This window comes from Limulus polyphemus, unplaced genomic scaffold (assembly GCF_000517525.1).
Source record: "Limulus polyphemus unplaced genomic scaffold, Limulus_polyphemus-2.1.2 Scaffold702, whole genome shotgun sequence".
NCBI classification, from domain to species: domain Eukaryota; kingdom Metazoa; phylum Arthropoda; class Merostomata; order Xiphosura; family Limulidae; genus Limulus; species Limulus polyphemus.
In genome coordinates, this window is record NW_013666312.1 from 20,480 (window position 1) to 40,636 (window position 20,157).

At 31.0% G+C, this 20,157-nt stretch overlaps 1 protein-coding gene across 1 annotated transcript in view; it reads right to left on the reverse strand.

Moving 5' to 3' along the window:
- Nucleotides 1-1,573: 1,573 nt before the first annotated feature.
- The window catches only part of LOC106460074 (transmembrane protein 181-like), a 100,965-nt gene continuing 82,381 nt past the window's right edge, over nucleotides 1,574-20,157 (reverse strand). Inside the window, exons 9-11 of the mRNA XM_022386690.1 lie at nucleotides 8,215-8,364; nucleotides 3,032-3,134; nucleotides 1,574-1,632 (exon numbers count right to left, since the gene is read on the reverse strand). Coding sequence (XP_022242398.1) covers nucleotides 1,574-1,632; nucleotides 3,032-3,134; nucleotides 8,215-8,364 — 312 coding nt within the window. The remainder of the gene's footprint in view (nucleotides 1,633-3,031; nucleotides 3,135-8,214; nucleotides 8,365-20,157) is intronic.

Genomic DNA, 20,157 nt, shown 5'->3' on the forward strand with positions numbered 1-20,157 from the left:
GTTAGTACGGTTAGTAGATATAGTAAGTAAATAGTGGACTAATTAAGTAAGAAAGAAAGTTAAACTTTTAAATTTAACTATATAATAACTCTTGTCACACAGAGCGGTCAACACACATAACTCCACACACACACACACACACACACACACACACACACACATATATATATATATGCAGACAAATGTTTAGTTGGAATACTTAATCAAAAATTCTGAATTTTTGGCTACTAAAGACTTGTAACATTTACTGAAAACTTGTCAAATTTTGTGAATCTGCATTAAGTACTTTTAGACTTATAGTATGTATACCTTTATGGTTACATGGTAGTTACAAAGATGCATAAAATACATGAACTGTTGCAAAAGGGTGAATGTACTAATATTTTAAGATCAGAATAACTTTTTAATAAAAATAGCCTATCCCTAAATATTAATTTGTTAAGGGCTTTGCACTATAGTAAAACAATCCTCCATGATCTAGTTTTAGGAAGATGATATGAAGCCTTGTCCAGAGCTTTTACCCTCCGTGTATGCAAAATCCTAGCTACTGTTTATGTACACCCACCATCACAGTCCATGACAATTAATGTAAAGAAAAAGATTTATGTAGCCAAAACAAATTTTATGCATAAAATACAAATACTGACATGCTAAATGTACCTGTATGCAATTTTTTGGAGCTAATGATAATTTAGTTTTTTTGCTATCCATGTCCTAACTTTTCCTTGGTTTTTTGTTTGGAAAATGAAACTTATCGGGAACATACAACATAAAATTCACTGACTTTTCCTGGTTTCCTTGACCCATGGGAACCATGTACATATTAAACCTTTCACTTCAACCATACTCTTCAAAATCTTCAACTCATGAGGTTTTACTGAGTTACATTTAAAATTTAATTAAACAATTTTACTGTCAATGTATTCTAGTAAAATTAGCTTTATTATTTATGTGATGATTCAAAGTTTTATATAAGTTTAATTCCTTTATTTCATAGAAACCTTTAAATCAAAATACTTAAACTTCAGTTTTGTTGTTACATGATACACAAGTGATCACAGATCTTAAGATTTTTGTCTCTATTACTTCAATAACACTTCATTTATAAGTTACATGTATGTCTAGACTGAATATACTCGTATGGCACTGTTTATGGATGCTTAGCTCCAATTCCATCACTACATCAGAGATCAGAGAAAAATAAATTTCCTCACCCCCTTGACAGTAGCCACACCCACCTTTATATTTGAACATGTTATTTCAGGTAACACGTACTAATTTGACATGTTTATAGCCAATAGAAAAAGCTAATATTACACTACATTCTTCCAACTGTTATTTTTTTAAATTGGATGTAATATTTGTTACCAAATATGTCAAACAGCTGAAGAACTGTTTGCTAATTTTATCCTCATTAGCACTTAGCATTGTCTCTCACCTAGATACATATTAGTAAAATAGATATTTCAATTGTATTTAGGTTTTACTTCTTATATTTTAGTTAATTATGTATTATTTATGTTTTTAAATTTATATTTGAAAGGTTTAATAATTTTTCAATACAATCCTAACTTTATACCAGTTCACTTACTATGCAAGTGCAAAAACATTTTGCTGAAGGCTTGGGTATCTCTGCCAAAGATATTGTAATATGTCCCAAGGGCACCCGATGGCAGGTGTCGAGAAATAGTAATAAACCGTAAAGGACAGAAAAGGAAAATAAAACATTAAAAATAAACTATAAGTGAAAAGGTAAAGATCTGAAATTATTATTGTAACCAAAAGAAGATACTTTAAGATTATTTAACAAAGAATTAAAAGGTAATTACACATTTCTTAATTTTAAACATATCATTGCATAGTACATCGACTATAATAGGTAAAGTTAGTGATATGATAGATAAAATGAAAATATAAATATTTACCACAAAAAATATTTTGATATACATTTAGGAGATTATAGAGATTATGCAAATGAAATTTGAAAACTGTTAGATAAAAAAGTGTTTTTACACTTAACATGAAAATCACCTTGCACTTAAACTACTGAAAATCTGAGTTCAAATAACTACAATAAATAATAAATTTTTAGTAGAAATGGTAAAAAAGAAATATATATTTCTTTTTTTTCAAACTACTTGCCTTTAGAAAGGTCCTCTCAAGTTTCAAACAATTTCATCATGTAGGTATATTTTTGGAATAACATTTGAGAAAGTTACATAACCTAGTTACAATGTAAGTAGGTTGAAGTTAAAGGTTTAATGTGAAATATCCAAGAAAATTATACATCAGTTTCTGTCAAGAAAGTTGATTGATAATGATATATCAGAATTAAGATATCACATTAAATGTAGTGTGTGTGATATTTCTTACATCCCAGATACTAAAGGACAGCTTTCAACATTACTGAAAGAAAAATTTTAATGCTCATCTCCTGCATTTGAGAATCTGGTTAAAAATATCCACTCTCCTTTTATTTCTCAGATGTTAAAGTCATTGATAAAGAAAACAACAAGAATTGTACATTAATTAAAAAAGTTTTCTTCATCAAAAATGAAAACCTAACATTAATAAATGTAGATGGGGACTTACATTCCTTACTTAGCTATTTTCTATTACATCATTGCTTAATGTTCTTTATCTTGTAACAAGTGACAGTTCTCAAATGTTTTGTTGCATTCAAAGTGTATCACCTGATGATGCTATGTAAACCTAACATATTTACCTTTTTATCCATACATAAAACTATTTTTTGATTGGTAAGTTCATTCTATAATTCATTCTGTACATTATTTTTGCTAACAGTAAAATAGGACATTAGCATATTTCACATATATATTTATACAAAAAAATAACCATTTAAACTATAAAAATGTATCAACACAAAATTATCTTTAAAACGTGGAAAATACAATCAATTAAAAAAATTACTAATCATTATTCAATGCTTAACATAGCAAAGTGCTTTAAAAATATCTTTACCTAGTTGAAGTGTTTAAATCACATGCAACTTAAAGTTTATTTTACTTACCAAAAAATGGCATAGAACGGAGCTCTGTATAGGCTCTGATGATAAGATATAATAGATAAATCACATATACTCCACCAATGATAAAGAAAAATACCTTGAAACCCTATAAATACAGAAAATATTTCATCATCATGTTAACTAATAAACTGGAAATATCAAACTAAAGTACTTTAAGCATCTTGTGAAAAGCAGTGAAAACAACATTACAAAAGAAATTATTTAAAAATAAGAATTAGAATGTATATCAAAGTTTGGTGCATGATAATGACTGTACTATATCATTAATTTCAAATTGTTGACCAAAGGAAGGAAAATCAGCCACCAATATTTGTCATTAGCAAGACTATTTGTCACAGTTACAGTGCTCCACAGCTGTATATGTGGAACATGTTCAGCAGCAAGTCACAATTTAAGTCTTAAACCTTTTGATCCACAGGTTGAAGAGCACACCCAGCTCAATAGTGTTTTTAATTTATGACACATCAAAATTTTATTTAACTTATAATTATATAATACTTACATCCAAATACAAATGTTTCTCCTGCTGTAGTTACACTTAATCATAAAATTTCAGGCACTCAACTGAATGTTACATATACAAGTCTTACATAAAAGTTTTATATGAGGATTTATTACTGAAATAGCTGTTAAGTCTAGCAAATGGTTTTATTTTATGTCTTTATCTTATGAATTACTGAAAATATAAAAACACATACACATTTGACAACTAAAAAGTCAACTCTAAAAACTTGTTTATGCATGATCACTGACGTATATGTAGGCATTGTCTTACTAAGCTGTATTAAATTGAGATGTTTATTCATGATATTAAGAAACTGTGTAGGATTGAAAAACATTAATGAACCACAAAATAAGAAACAAAATAACTAATATTCAAAGTGGTTTCAGAAGGTAGGCCTTCCTTCTCCAAACGAAATTATGCTATCTGATTTATTATTTTGTGGTTATGATGTTCAAACACTGGATAACTAAAAATGTATAAGCAATCAGGGATCCTCATAAGAGCCTGTATATGTTCTAAATGCATAATTTCATCTTATATAAGTCCTGTCTTACTTCACTATTAGCAACCTGTCAAAACAAGTTTGATTTCTCAACCATATTATATTTCTGATTTAACATTATCAAAAAGTAATTGAATTAATTTTTGTAGTGTCAAAGCTATCTATCTCTGTATCTGTAAAACTGGGCTTTTGGACATACACGGTTTTGTCATTTCAATGACAATGTGCTAGCCTTAACTTTCAATTTTTGCCCGCTGTCATAATTATTATTGAGATGGTAGAAATCATTAAATATCCCAAATGTGCAAATGAAACTTTTTAGTGTATGAAACTAAGCCAGAAATTTTTAAACTTTTCCCTTGTTTGAGGCTTATGTTTTAGCTCGAATAGTTTTAAAACAGTAAGTTTTGAAGTTGGTAACATTAAGAAGCAACTTTCTGCATGTTTTGTTTTTTCAATTTTCAAGTTTCTGAAGTCAATAAAATTGTAAATATATTGTCTGAAAACTTGAATTACTTTCTTTCTTGCAATCAATTTGCCATAGAGCTCCCTTCTTACCTTGTGTAGTTACACTAGAATGTAAAGCATTAAAATTTCTTACTGCATTATGAGGTGCCTCATGGCTATGCAGGGTTTATGCCTAGTAAGTTAGTAATGGTTTTCTACTAGTTGAAAGGGTAATAAATAAACTTAAGTTTCCCTCTTTCACTGAAGTAACTGCTTTGGCAGTTAATTTTCTGATTCCAAGAACTTGCACGATCTGTAACTTGAGGCCATTATGAATACAAGAGCTGGACAATTAACTTGATTAATCAATGACCCATGAGCACATATTACATAGATTAGTGTGATGTAAAATAATAAAAAATTATGATTAAACAGATTAATTTCATGACTCACAAAAGTACTCAACTAACCAAAATTATGATTTCCAATAATTACTCATTTTTATCCCAATTATCCAAGTAACAGAAATATTCTTATTATGTTTGTTTGTTTGTTGTCAAGGGAAAAGCTACACAATTGGCTGCCTATGGTCTGCCCACAACAGATATTTTTATTTAGCCATCTCATGATAATAATTTATTAGTTGAATGTAATCAATTAATGAAACTAACAATTAATTGATTAACTAATTCTACTAATCTCTTAGCTCTAATGAACACTAACTTTGTATTTCACCACCTCGGCCAAGGGAAGAGATTATAACTTGCATGTAAATTAGTAATAGGAGGACATAGATAAGTTTTAGATAAAAAATTGTGTAAGATGAATCCTAGTAGGTAAAAAAATAGACTTGAAATTGTATTTTCAAGATTTTAGCATGAAGTCCTCAAGAGAGTTCAAAACTCTGAAGCTTAACTGTCTCGCTATGGACTTGGTTGATTCAACCTAAATCTTGACACCAAATTTACCTTTAGTTTCCATAAAATAACTTTTAATATGTTTTGTTTATCTTCATGAAATTTTGTAAACTTTCAGTAGGCACTACAAGTCTTTTATAGACAAAAAAAATCAAAATTTTAAATGAAGTATTTTTACTAAAAATTTCTCCATAAATATAAGGTTCCAAAGTATAGACTGCTCTCAGTGCAAAGTGATTTGTATGTTAAGATTAAAAATACTTTTCTTAATCTGAAAATTGTTAAATTTCCTTTGTGTAATCTGTAAAACCTCTTAAATAAATCTCAAACATTTTTTTCAGTAAAACTTTGTATTTTGTCTGTTATTTTCTCCACCCTAACTCTATACAGGGTTGTTCAGTTTGACCGACCTTGTAACCACCATAAAAAAAAAAAAATTATTACCTTCTTTCTTTCTAGAATGACTTCAATATGTAACCAAAAACTCAAACAGCTTAAAGCTAGTAACAGCATACATTTCCACTTAAATTTTATTGCTTTATTGCCCTTTGAACCCTGTCTAACTAATAATCCTGCCACAGAGGTTGTAAGTCACTCGGTGAACATGTAGCTCATATTACCATATCAATTTCTGTAATGCATGAGCTACTTGCAAATGTACTTCAAGAAAAAATTTTTTTTCTTCATTTTGTTTAATCTGACCTTATATGACCTAATAAATTGGCAATTTTAAATTGTAATTACTTTTATGATAATAAATAAACAATACACATAAAAAACAGAAAATATAATACTTAACTGGGTCCTTTTTTTTTGCTACAGACTGTCAATGAAACTTAACCCTACTTTTTATATTAATGGTACTATTCACTAAATATTTTTTTATTTAATTAAGTAACGCACTTAATAACACAGAATAACAGCATATAATTTATGGCTCTGTAACCAAATAAAATTGTAGACTGTAAAAATTATGCTTTGCCAAAGTAATAACAATATTATAATGAGTAATTTACATTAAATTTCTCACTTTTCAAGAGGGGTGGTAAATAAATTAGAGAAGAGACCATACCTGGAGAGCAAAAGTTATACTTCTCATAACAGGGGAGATTGAAATTTTTTTAAATATTTCCTCATAAACTTAAAACCTATGTAATATTCAAATTTGATTTATTAACTATGTTTTTATGCCATGTTTATCTGTATACTATGAAAATAAAGTAGTTGAATTAAATTTTGAATGTAACTCTAAAAAGTCATGACATGTGCACTTTGACCTGCTTCTAGCAAGAGTTAATCATTATTTTTAGGCCTAAAAGGTTTCCCTTCACCATGTAATGCCACTAGACAATATTGTTTTCCACTTTCTAGTACTAATATGCATTTTACTAATGATGTCAGTAACTGCTAATATACTTTTGACTGAAATCCCCTTTATTTTGCATATCAGAAGAAAGCATAATTGTGAATGTTCAATTTTCAATGGATTAATTTCACCACTGTTTTCTCCATTAACCACAATGACAAATGAAAAGTATTTTGCTTTTCTCATAATGAAAAAGTTGATCACAAATGACAGATGTTTAATCTCTGTAAATCTTTAATATACCATTAAAGCTAATATAAATAGACAGTATCTATCTTACTATATCTTACATACAAAAGTTACCTCTGTACCCTTTTTTAGAAATTAAGTACAGCTGTTTCAAAGACCTCCCAATAATTGTTAAATTTGTGCTAGGACAAATTCCATCATACAACTAGTTTCAAATTACAATAAAAAGTTTTTGTAATATGACAAGAAACTTCCAATGCTATTTTTTCAAAATAAACAAAGCATACAAACCAATACAACTGATTTATTGCCTTTACATTATGTGGCATATAAGAAACTAGAACCGAATACTTAGATTATTTGAAGACATGAGATCAAGCTAAAAGTTTAGAAATTTTCATCCACATACAAAAGGAAAGGAGCTCTACTGAAAATAGACTGTAAGAAAGAAAACAATCCCAGCTTCCAAAAAACTTTAAAAGCTCGAAGTTGTAAAACATAAAATACAGTCAGCTTTGCCAACACTTTTTGGAAATAATCAGTTTTTCAAATAATTTCAACTAGAAATAAGCAGCAACATCTGTTAAGAAGTTTTAGCTGTGCAAGTAGAAAGTTTAAATATTTCACAAATAGCCTGCTAAAAATTACAATTGAAGGACTGGATGGGGGCAGCAAATTCAAAATTAGATTAGCATTTTGTATATCTTTTCTTACTTTATTAACAATAAATTTTAACAAAATATATAATATAAAAATTCTAAATCTGAACATTTCAGTTATAATTTTATACTGCATGTGATTGTAGTGAGAGAAGATCAAACTAATTTTTTTAAATTTTAATTACATTGTTTCCCCTTGTAAAGAACATGAGATATCATGTTGACAAGGATGAGTTATGGAATATTAAAATATTAATAAAGCACATACTTCATAAACATAGTTTTACAAATATGTGAAGAAATTAATTTGTTTTGTTTTTTAATTTGGTATTTTGTGAGTGAAATGTAAATTACACTTTTAAAGGTTTTACAAATAATATAAGAAAATTTAAGTTTATAGGCAAAAGGTTTTAATAGTAAAAACAAACATTAGCAGATCTGCAAATCTTACCAGAAAATAGAAAAAAAAAAAAAGTCCTCTCAGTGCAGGCTCAAGTATTACTGTGTTTCACATTTGAAAATACCCCCAAAGCATAATTTCAAAGTGTGATATAAGATGATACATGTGTTTACTCCTCACCATGAAATGTCCCGTGTCAACTTTGTAGTTATATGTAGGATCTCTCAATTCATTAAACTTCTGCCACGTTGCTAGAGTAAAAGCTGCAAGCCACAACAGCCCCACAAGGATGAATTTTGGAAGGTAGAAGGTTAAAAATAGTCTCTCATTCTGTAAAAAAGAAAACTCATTTTTGCTTGTATCTGTCTCTAGTAATAAATGTACCCAACAAAAATACTAATATCTTTTTAAAAATGAAAAGCATAAAACAATAAACAATTTAGTTATAAACATACACGTTAAAAACCTAATTACCTTTAAAATGTTAAAGAATGAAATAAAATTATTCAATCATCATATCTTGATGAATACTCTTGTAAATCTATAACCCATCAAAATGTTATACAATTCCAATATTATGTTATGTTACTGATACTTTTACATTGGACTAATTCTTTGAATAATTCATTTTCTTTATTTGACATCAATTCTTTTTTAGTTGGTATCTTTATATTTAATTCTGAAATTGTGTATTTAGTCTTACTTCTAAAACTTGAAGGTAAACTTACACTTTGTACACATGCAGAACAATGTCTCATTAACTTTGAAAACTGCTGCCTCTCAGTTTAATCATTCTTGCTTTATAATTGAATTGGTGTAGATCTGACTTAGGACATATTATAGATAAGGTTATTTCACTTTTAATACAAACCAATCATCAGGTGTCAGAGTTTTGTGAATTTTAAACAAATGTGATGAAATTATTATCTTTCCACATAAATTCTGTATCTTACAAACTTTTCAAGATAATACTGGTACTGAATATATTCCTGAATTTGAATCACATACTCTGATTAGTCTTTTGATACATTTCATAATGTTTTCTGTCATCTCTAAATAAGTTGATCCTTAGAAACAGCTACACAGGGATTCTGAGTCTTTATTGTCATTGCAAAATAATTATTTAATGCTACTGGCAATGAAATGGTCTTATAAATTTAAAAAATCTATCAGTTGCACTTAAGGGTATATCTGTGAACATTTGGTGTTTTTGACAGCTACAATTTTTACATCTGCTCATATGCAATACATGTAAACTTGATCACTATGGGCAGGTATTACAAACTGTAAATGTAGTGGTAGCCTCCTCTAAATTTAATTTAATACTCTCTTTAATTTACTAGATGGTAAAAAGTATGTACTCAGTTTCCAATGTTGAGTGTTTGCATTATCTTGCTTATTTAGTCATATACTTCTCTACAGTAAATGCCAGTTATATAGAACTGCAAATTTAAACTTCATAAAAGTTGCTTTGGTTTCATAAATAGATTTTCTATAATTCAGCTTTGCAGATTTCTAAAATAATACTCATTCTTTTTTGAGTGCGTAAAGATTTTTTTACAAATCAGGAAGAAAAAAAAACTCTTGCTTAAATCAAATTATCATTTCGTTTACCACAATGAACATTCTTTTATTATTATATTTGTTAACAAAAATACAAAAAAACGAAAGGGAAGAACACATGCATCCTCATTCATCCCGATTTTTTTAAATCTATGTCTTTTAGTCTCAAAACTACGTGTTGTGGTCTTTCTTTTATGTATTGCATCTGGAGCATCTTGTTTCAAGGACCAGCAGTAATCAGCCATCATGATGATGTTCAACCTTCCACGATACCTCCTCTTCATTTCCCTGAAGTCTTGATGAAACCCTTCCCCTTGTTCTTCACTGATGACACTGATATTTTCAGAGAAATAGTCAATATGTCATTGTAAGAATTGAACTTTCATGCTCATATTACAACCCAAATCTTTGAATTTATCGAGCATATTATTGACAATATTTTCGTAATTTGGGACCTTGTTGTTTTCTAAAAATTTGTCAATAACATCTTTAAAGGCAATCCACGCTTCTTTTCCAACTTTCCTTATTGTCCTTTTGAACTCTTCATCCAAAGTAAATTTCCTAATCTGAGGCCCAACAAGAATCAGATAAGAAATTATTTTTTTATTTCGAGTGTTGTAGCCTTGCACGTTACATGAGCAAAATAGCAGTCATCTCAATGGTTTCTAGGCTCACACCAGACCATTGGTGTTCCAAAAGGCAGACTTTTTCTTACCTTTAGTCCATTGTCTCAACTCTTTGACACAAATGTTGCAAAATTTGTGCAGATCCCATGAATTTGTCTTGGTCCCCAAGTTTTATTCCCAAATAAGCATAATTTGTTTTTTTAACAAATTCCGTAATGTTTTGCCTTTGTTCCTTTACAACAAATTTACCACAAATATAACAGAATATGTTTGGGTCATTTACACAACCTCTTGCTGCCATAGCAATAAATAATATTGAAAAGAAAAAATAATGTCAAAGTGCATGCACAAACAAATACTATCCACAAATATCACATCATGTGGCCTGTTAACCGTTTATATAGTAGCAATGTGTTTCTCGTGGGTTCTAGAATGATTGATAAGACTCTCACATCACGATTGGTCTAGAGAAATCTATAGCCAGTGTACAGGAATTACTGTAGAACATATAAAAATTTCAAGACAATAAAACCATTGCAGGCCTGTGTTAATGCAGTTTATTCTGAATTCTTGTATTAACAATAAACATTTTACCTCTTACCTAATGGAGATCCTTTTGTTCTACTCTGGCATGTATTAACTCATTTGTAATATTTAATCCTTTAACCATGGGTACCCCCGTTTAGCCACTTCTATGTAGAAGTCACAGAGTTTCATTCAAAATTTAATTAAACACCTTTAATACCAACGTACGTGAACAAAATTAACATTACAATGTATGTCATGATTCAAAGTTTTATGTTCTCTAAGTTTTAATAACTTTATTTCAAAAGAAACCTTTAAAAAAATACTTAAACTTCAGTTTTGTGTTGTCAAGTGACCCACAAGCAATGAAAAACCTCTACTTTTGCACTCATTATCTTGAGTCAGATGTAGATGTATGTCTAGACAATTAAGTATGTTTACTTGCCCTACTGAAATGCAAGTTTCAAAGTTCTCTTTCTGAATGCAGTAAAAACAAGTAATGTTTATAGTCATTAAAAAGAGCTCATTTTACACTATAATCCAACAATGGTTATTTTGAAATTGGTGCTCAGCTGTCATCATCAAGAAGGTGTAACTGCCTATATTATTGTTGACTGATTTATCTATGATAGTACTTAGTTTTTTCTTAGCTAAACATGTTATAGTTAGAGAGACAGTTAAGTTGCGTTCAGGTTTTACTTTTATATCTCAGTTAATTATGTGTTATTTACATTAAAAAAGCATAATTGAAAGGTTTAAACATTTTTAAAATTTATCTCAAACAATGGCCCAGTTCACAAGATTTTACACAAGTATAAGATAATTTTGCCAAAGGCTTGCAAGTCTCTCTAAAATATTGTAACACAACATGAAGGCATCATTGATTTGTGTCGAGATGATAAAATAAATGGTAAAGGAAAGGAAAATAACACATTAAAAATTAAGTATATGTGAAAAGGAAAAGACCTGAAATTACAAATATATAATCAAAAGAAGATCTGTCTAGATATTCTTCAAAAAAGTAAAAGGCATGTACATTTTTCTATTTCTTAATTTTAAACATTTCATTACACTTTATATTAATGATGATATCGCAGTTAGTGATTTAGTAGAGAAAATGATAAATAAAATACAAACATCTACCATAAAAAACTTTGATATTCATTTAGGAAGTTCTGGAGGTTATGCACATGAAATATGAAACTAAAATATTAAAATGAAAATCACCTTGCACTCAAACGATTAAGAGTTTGAGTGCAAATAACTACAATAGTTAATATACATATTTTTAGTAGAAACAATTAACATAATGTCATTCTCTGTGTACAAAGTATTTATAATGTTTAACAAAATCTTACCAGTTTTTTGTTTGTTTGAAGTTAAGTACAAAACTACACAATGGGCCATCTGTGCTCTGCCCACCACAGGTATCGAAACCCGGTTTCTAGCGTTGTAAGTCCGCAGACATACCCCTGTGGGGCCCAGATTTTTGTGAAGATACATTAAGAAATTTCACACTTACAGTATGATAGGCGAAATTCCTATACAGACCCCCACAAATTGCAGACACCCGTGCCGAAAGGGTAAATAATGCATTTGATGGTTGTCTATCCTCATGATCATGTACTTCTTATGTTTGGTTTAAGGAATTTATTATTGCAGTTTTTCACATAGCAAATGTATCATTTCCTTTAGTAACTGTATCTGATCATTTAATGCTGTTTTAAGTAAGAACTATAAAATACTTCCTTTTTTTCTGTCAATTACTGTCTTGAATAGAAACAAATTATTTAATGCTGTTTTAAGTAAGAACTATAAAACACTTCCTTTTTCTGTCAATTACTGTCTTGAATAGAAACAAATTCTTTAATGCCATTTAACTCTGTTAAAAGATCCTTTACTTTTTCATAACATTTCCTAATTAACCGTTTATAATTTTCTATTAATCATATTTGTATCACTCTCAATACCCGCGTCATTGAAATACCACCAACAGATAAAATGTTATCTTCTTCATGTTTAAAATTTACACTTGTTTCTCGGTTAGGGATTTTTGCAAAAAAATAATGTCCTGCTCTGAATCTAGTTATGAATTGAACATACTTAGGGGGATAGTATATCTTCTATAATTATCCATTTTTCACCTGATAAAGTTTCCTTCTTTGACTATTTTTCTGATCTGCTTTGCAATATTGTAAAAATATGTTTAGCAATGTTCTGTTGAATTTACTACTTCATCCTTCTTCTTTCACTAATAACAATCTAAATCCCAAACTGCTTCATAGCAATTTATGGTGCTTTTCATTACTTCTTTAAATTTGTAAATCATCTGTTTTGAGTAAGTCATTGTATCTCCAACTCTCATCCTACTCAGGGCATCAGTGTTTGAGTGTTTTCTAAATGATTTGTGTATCAAATCAAAATAATAATCTTGTAATAACAATAACCACCTTGCTACCCTTAAAATTCATCTTTTAGTGTCATTAATCACTGTAAGGATGAGGGACATGTAATGACAATGACTTTCCTACCATAAAGATAACAACAAAATGTTTCAATACCATGTACTACTGAAAAACTTTCCTTCTCTGTCACGGAGTAATTTATTTACCTTAATGCCTGCTCTAATATGCTATGAGGTCAAATTCGGTGACGAGGAACCCACTTTGAGACTAATAATGGCTGAAGACGTGAGTTGCTAGAAGAACTCCAGATAGCAATATCATCTGCACATTGAAACGCAAGTGTATGGTTTAAGGAAAAGAACGGGATATCCTTGACAAAGAGGTTGTATAATGTTGGACTTAGCACAGACCCTTGGAGGACACCTACTTGAAATGTGAAGGGCATGCAGTTTGCATTGTTGATCTTAACTTTAATTGTTCTGTCGGTAAGAAAGCTGTACATCCAGCATACAATAGAGGTGGATACATGGTTATCAACTAGTTTATAGTTATGTCAAACCTAATCGGAAGATATATAGAAAGGTAACTATGGTTGTATGCTTTCTTTTGAAACCGTAATAGATGTTTCCGATAAGTCTAGTGAGGTGGTCAGGGTTTGTCTACGTTTTCTGTCTGTTGTTAATAAGATTGTTGGTTTCTAGGTAAGCGTTTAACCAGTTCGTGATTAATTTGTCCATCAATTTACCAAGAGTAATTAGCAAGCTAATGGGTCTTTAGCTGCTAGGATTAGCTAAGTTATTATTTTTCTTGCATATTACCTTAATAATAGCTGATGCCCAAATAGATGGGTAATATTCTGATAGTAACTATAAATTGTTACTAAGTGGGTTATGATTGTATTGGATAGATTTTTCAGGATTAAATTGTTGATTCCATCCTCTCCTGGGCTTTGCGTTTTATTGTCTTAAGATTAATTTTGATTTCTGCTAAAGTTATAGGGCAGGTATACAAATCTTTAGAATCAGAAATATGTGATATAGAAACTGGGAAGTTTGGTGAAAAAGTGTGGATTATTATAAATGTGTTGATTTACATTGCTGAAATGCGTGTCAAATGAGGTGAGATTTGGGTTACAAAAGTACTTTCAAAATATTAGGCAAAACGTTCATACTGTTTGTTATCAGTAGTGGCAGTTTTGTTAATATATTGAATTTTATATTTGGTGATGTTTGATTTGTTGTTTGTGACAGATTTTAATTTCTGCCAGAATTTGGAAGGGTTGAGTTTGGATTCATGTATTGATGTGGAGAAGTTTTTCCCAGTTATCATATCATTGTTGTAATACAAGTTTCTTAATAAGGTATAATGAGTGGTTTAAGCATAATGTCACAGGTTTGTATGAAGTCATGTCTGAGGTGTTGGCAGGTACTTATTAATTCAGGAATTTCAGGAATAAGTTTCCAGGATTGTAGTTCAGGATTTGTTACTTTGCTAGAGATTGCTTCTTTGATGGCTTAGGTTATGACACTGATTACATCGGAGGCATAATTATCGATTTCGATTTTGTTGTTCGTGACTGTGATGTGCTTTGTTTTAAAGGCTAGGAGGTTCAGGACTCTGTGGCTTGTGAATTTGACATCTTAAAATGTTAGCATGTATTGCACTGAGCATCTTGGAAACATTATAAGTAGGAATTGTGAATGAAAGAGGAAATACACCTGTCAAAAGAAATGTTACTGCCCTATGGACAATGTGCTAGAAGTGCTTTATGCAGAGTAGTAATTCCATGCATAATTCTTGGAGTCTAGTCTCACCTGGTATGGCCTTGTGTCAATTGGATTAGTATGTTCGCCAGTCATTTTGTGTGTAAAAAAATTAACCTTTGCATTATGTAAGCAGTTATTAATACTATAAATTGCACTATGTGATAAAAAATGGCTGTAGAATCCAAAGATTAGATCTATTAGTTCAAATAAAAGTGTTGGTCATTTGGTAATGAAAAAGTCTGATACTTTTCAAGCAATTTTGTCATTTTCTGATATATTTTTTAGTTTAGAGAAATGTTTTCATTAAAAAAATAAAAACTTCAAAATAATGGAATTTCCATAAATTTTGCACTATGACCTGATTCAAGAAATATGAGTTCACAAGAAAATAAATTGAGATGTTTATATCTTTGGTTTCCTTTCAATTTATGTAACATCAGCTATTTAATTCAATGATTTTTCTGACAACTTCCCAGGGGTGGATCCAGGAATTTAAGAAGAGGGGTCCAGATACCACTGTCATGATTGCATCACAGGCATATTAAAATCTTGTATTTTTCCACCAATTCTATTGTAATTGAAATTGAAACATTTGTGTGCAGTTTTAACCACCAGATGGAACCACATATTGGAATTCTGATGAAGGGGGGCACACCACCCTGGATCTGCTCATGCCTTCACTATAGAGTAAATTTTACAATGAGCTATAGATTGGGCCCAAAAACTTGTGGGCTGTTAAACATGCATGTTTTGGGGGCCTGACTGGCTCTCTAATAAAAAACTTAAGCTTGAGCCCTGTAAAGGGTTATGGGTAAATGGCTATGCCTCTTTAATATATAATGAAATGTAAGAAAGAATTATCAACGAATTGTGAAGGAGAGGATGTAACAGGTGGGTGTGGCAGCGACTGATTTATTATTCGATAGCTCTGTAACCAAACAAAAAGACCATACAAATTATAGTTTTTCTGAGCAATACAAATTTTTTAGAGAGTAATTTATGTTTAATTTTGTAAATTTTTGAGGGGTGATGGATAAAATAGGGATGATGACATGCTAAGAGAAAATGTGTCACGTGGGTCACACTAGTGGAAATTCAGGATTTGTTTTAATATTCCCTTGTAGAATCAGGAACTTAAAACTTGTATACTATTAAAACATGAATTATTAGCTAAGATTTTATACTATTCTAATTGGTATAACATAAACAAAAAGTAGCATAATAAAATTTTGAATGTAAGACACTAAAACCTTTTGTCATGTGCAGTGAAGGATACCAGGGGTGATAGGGTTAATCTTAACATTTCATTGTACTATATGTTGATGATAATAGCTACAGTTAGTAATATGGTAAAGAAAGTGAAATATAAAATTTGAAAACTATAAGATGGAAACAATATTTCTATGCTTAACATGAAAACCACCTTGCAATCGAACTATTCAGTGTGAGTGCAAATAACTACAATAAGTAAATAATAAATTTATTGGAAATAATTAAAATAATCTCATTCTTTGTGTACAAAATACTTGTAATCTTTAATAAAAATCTTACCAATTTTTATGAAGATACATTAAGAAAGCTCAGAGTTATTGTAAACATTGTTGAACTATATATCATTCTCCATACGAACAAGTGCCAAATGGACTTACTGTAACCATGAGGTTAAAGAACAACAAGTATATGAGCCCAGGCATTTCCAGAATAACTCAATAAAAACAATATACCAAATTGGAAAGTAGAAACACAAGAATAATGCAGCAGAGTAAAGCAGAAAGTTTTAAATGTTTCAAATACGGTATGCAAGAACATATTGTTAGAGACTATTTTAAGAGAGAACACAAGCAGAATACTTTAACTTGGACAAAATGGTCACATGTCCTGTAATTGTAGGTGTCCACAAAAAGAGAGGTCTTATGAAATGCCTAGATGTGAAACTATTACAAAAGAGGTTTTTGGAACCAATAGAAATACAGGCTTTTGTAGATGTTATAAAAAATTTGCTTAACAACTGGAATTACAAAAAAAAACTAGACGTAGTTCAAGCAATATTGATTTATAGATTGAGTGTATATAGTGGCAATGAAATTTCACCATTAATTAGCTTAAAGATAGATGGTACAGAAAGTCTGTCGTTAATTAACACAGGTACTAGATCCTTTGTACTAAGTTAAGATTTAATAAAGAAAAAGCTGACATTATTAAATAATGCATGGGAAAAAGTTTTGAAAATATCCTAATGTCTATAACAGGGCATTCAGTTAATAAAACATTAAAAAGATGGAGATCTAAAACTTGAGAATTTGCATTATATCTGCAAGCAGATAAATTTAGAAACAGGTAAGCTATGCATAGAAATGGGGATCTTAAGGTTTGCAAGAACCATATCATCAGATTTATGTGCTGAGGTTGAGACTTATGATAATTTCTTGCTGACTCAATCATGTAATTAGATGCCAAACACATGCATTAAGCAAAGTAGCAATTGATACATCACACAGTTGAAATGGTAGTAGATTAAAGTGTCATAAAAAGGATAAGGCTTGTGGCAATAAGGAGAAAAAACATTATTGCCTTAGTGTGTAGTAATACATAAAGCTAGCAGCATAGAGAAAGTAGCTGCAGTACAGGAACATAAATCAGGTTTTAATAAGAAATGTGCACATATTAGGAGGTATGGAAATAGTAAATTTATTAGAAGAACACATAGACATAGTTTTAGGAGAAAGTGATTCTAATGGTAGCACAAACAAGGTGAAATATAAGATGATGTTAAGCAGTAGTACACTTGTAACATAGAGACCCTCTAGAGTGCAAGAGAAGCACAGGGTATAGTTAAAAGCATGTGTAAAAGACATGCTTTAGCAAGGATTTATAGAGGACTGTAGTTATTTTGCAGCACATATTTGTTCTCAAGAGGGACAGTAAATTAAGGTTCTGCTTCAACTTCAGAAAACTGAATCAGGTAACTGTCAAGAATGCATATCCATTATCAAATATATGAGATGTGAGACAGGTTAGGACAGAGTAAGTACTTTTTGTCCATGGACTTGCAAAGTAGCTATTGAGGAAGAAAAAAGGCAAAAATTACAATATATTATCATCAGGAAAATATCAGTTCAGTAGAATGCCATTTAACTTGTGCAATGCCCTTTCAGTATTCCAGAGATTGGTGGATGTACTACTATCAGGACTACAAGATTATGAATCATTTCTGTTACTTTGATGACATCATAGTTTTTGCTGCAAATTTCAAAGTAGACTTAGAAAGATTAAGGTATTTGATAGATTACAAAAGTCAAATTTGAAATTAAAGCCATATGTCAATTCCTAAGAAAGGAAGTAGATTATTTAGATAATGTGGTAACTGCTAAAGGTATAAAACCAGAACCAAAATTTTGGTTGTATATAAGAATCATGCAGTGTCAAAGATAATCGTGCAGTTTTTAGGATTCCATAGAAGATTTTTTTTCTACATTATGCAGTATTTGCAAGACCCTTATTAGAGTTAACAAGGAAAGATGTAGGTTTCCAGGGTATAGGTAAGAGAGCACTGATTTTGAGTTTCCCTGACTTCAACACAGTGTCAGATTGGTGCAACAAGTGGAACATAGCCCTCAATCCAACCAAATCCTAAGCTATAGCATTTTTCAGGAAAATAGATAAAAATATGAGAAAGCTTCATAATCTCCAGTTAACACTTAACTGTTCAGGCACTGATCAGGTTGAATAATTGGCACCTGATCAGTGAAAGTGGATTTTCTTTCGGTGCACCAATTCTCCCCCTCCCCACAACAAAATTACTTTCATTGGATCTATATATCCCCACCCTGAGAAGGACCACTCCCTTTCATATTCAAAATGCAAATTACATTTTTATATACTAATTCAGCCAAAGCTTTTAAATCTTTTGGCCATCAATTTTAATAAATTGAAACCCATTTTAATGTTGTTATCTTTGCTAGTTTTAGATGTATTCGTCCCCTGTCAAGAATTAATTAATCAATCACTTCAGACCCTAATTATTACTCTTATTTATACAACATATGTCAACTTTGAACTGCATATCCTTGGTACAGTCTTGGTTCCTTCAATCTTCACACCTGCTTCGTCTTCGTCAATGCCAACAGCCACCTTTTATATTCAAGCCTTCATATATATACTGAACAGTCTTCTTCAGTATCAGTATCAACCTCTCTTTCTTTCAATGAACTTCCTGTTCCCTGTCTCCAGCTCCCCACTGTCTCGGTTTATCCCCAACATCCCTTCTCCTTGTTTACCTTATTCACAAACCATGCTTGTGAATTAATCTCTCATGCTTCAACAACATTAAGATCCACATTATTTCATCAAAGCACTCAAAAACCTTAAAATGTAATTTATTTGCAACTTTGGTAGTTGTTCAACCAAAGTTTTATGAGTGGGGCAAAGAGAAATTATAGTTTTTGACCACCCTAGGTTACCTTTCAGGCCCCTTCTAGACCTGAAAGTTTTCAAACCAAAATATCTACCAAGGAATTTTGCTTTGTTTTCTATCTTGGACCCCCAGATTGCAATATCCTGACAGATTGGCAAGCAGCTTTGTTCATAGCTTCATCACTCACTAGCACGGGTCCTGTGGGATAGTGCAATCAAATGGGGGTGCCTTAGCTATGACAGCCTTGGCAAGGGCTATGAACCTCCTGGAACACATTATCTTGAACACATACACAATACATACACGTACATGTCCACACTGCTTGTTAGGCATGATAGGCTACACATGCTGTATACGTCATACACCAGTGCAGCTAGCACACACGTCTTTGAGCTAAACTTCCATTGCATGGGGATTTATATTGATGACATTTGTGGACTGTACATAACTGATGAGTTTTCATAAATTTGGGAAGGCTAATTCATGGTTTGTTATAAGTACTGCTCAGTTAAGAAACTCTTTGATCAATTTATGTGGAGTCAAACTTTTAATGGCTCTTTTGATTTTAAGGGGCCATGCAGGCTACCCAGGAGACACTTTTTATGGGCCTGCCGGCATTTGGGGGGCATTGACTCCCAGGCTCTTGTAATTTCGAGCCCTGGATACCAGCATGTTATCACCAGAATGTGAGAGTTGTTTATTCACCAGCAGCTGGGCTTAAGCTTAGAAAACATGGGTGCCTGGGCAGGACAGTCTGCATAAGGTGTAGCCACTGCAGCTGCAGGCTTCTTCATCTCTAGCAACTAGTTTAAAGTTACCACTTC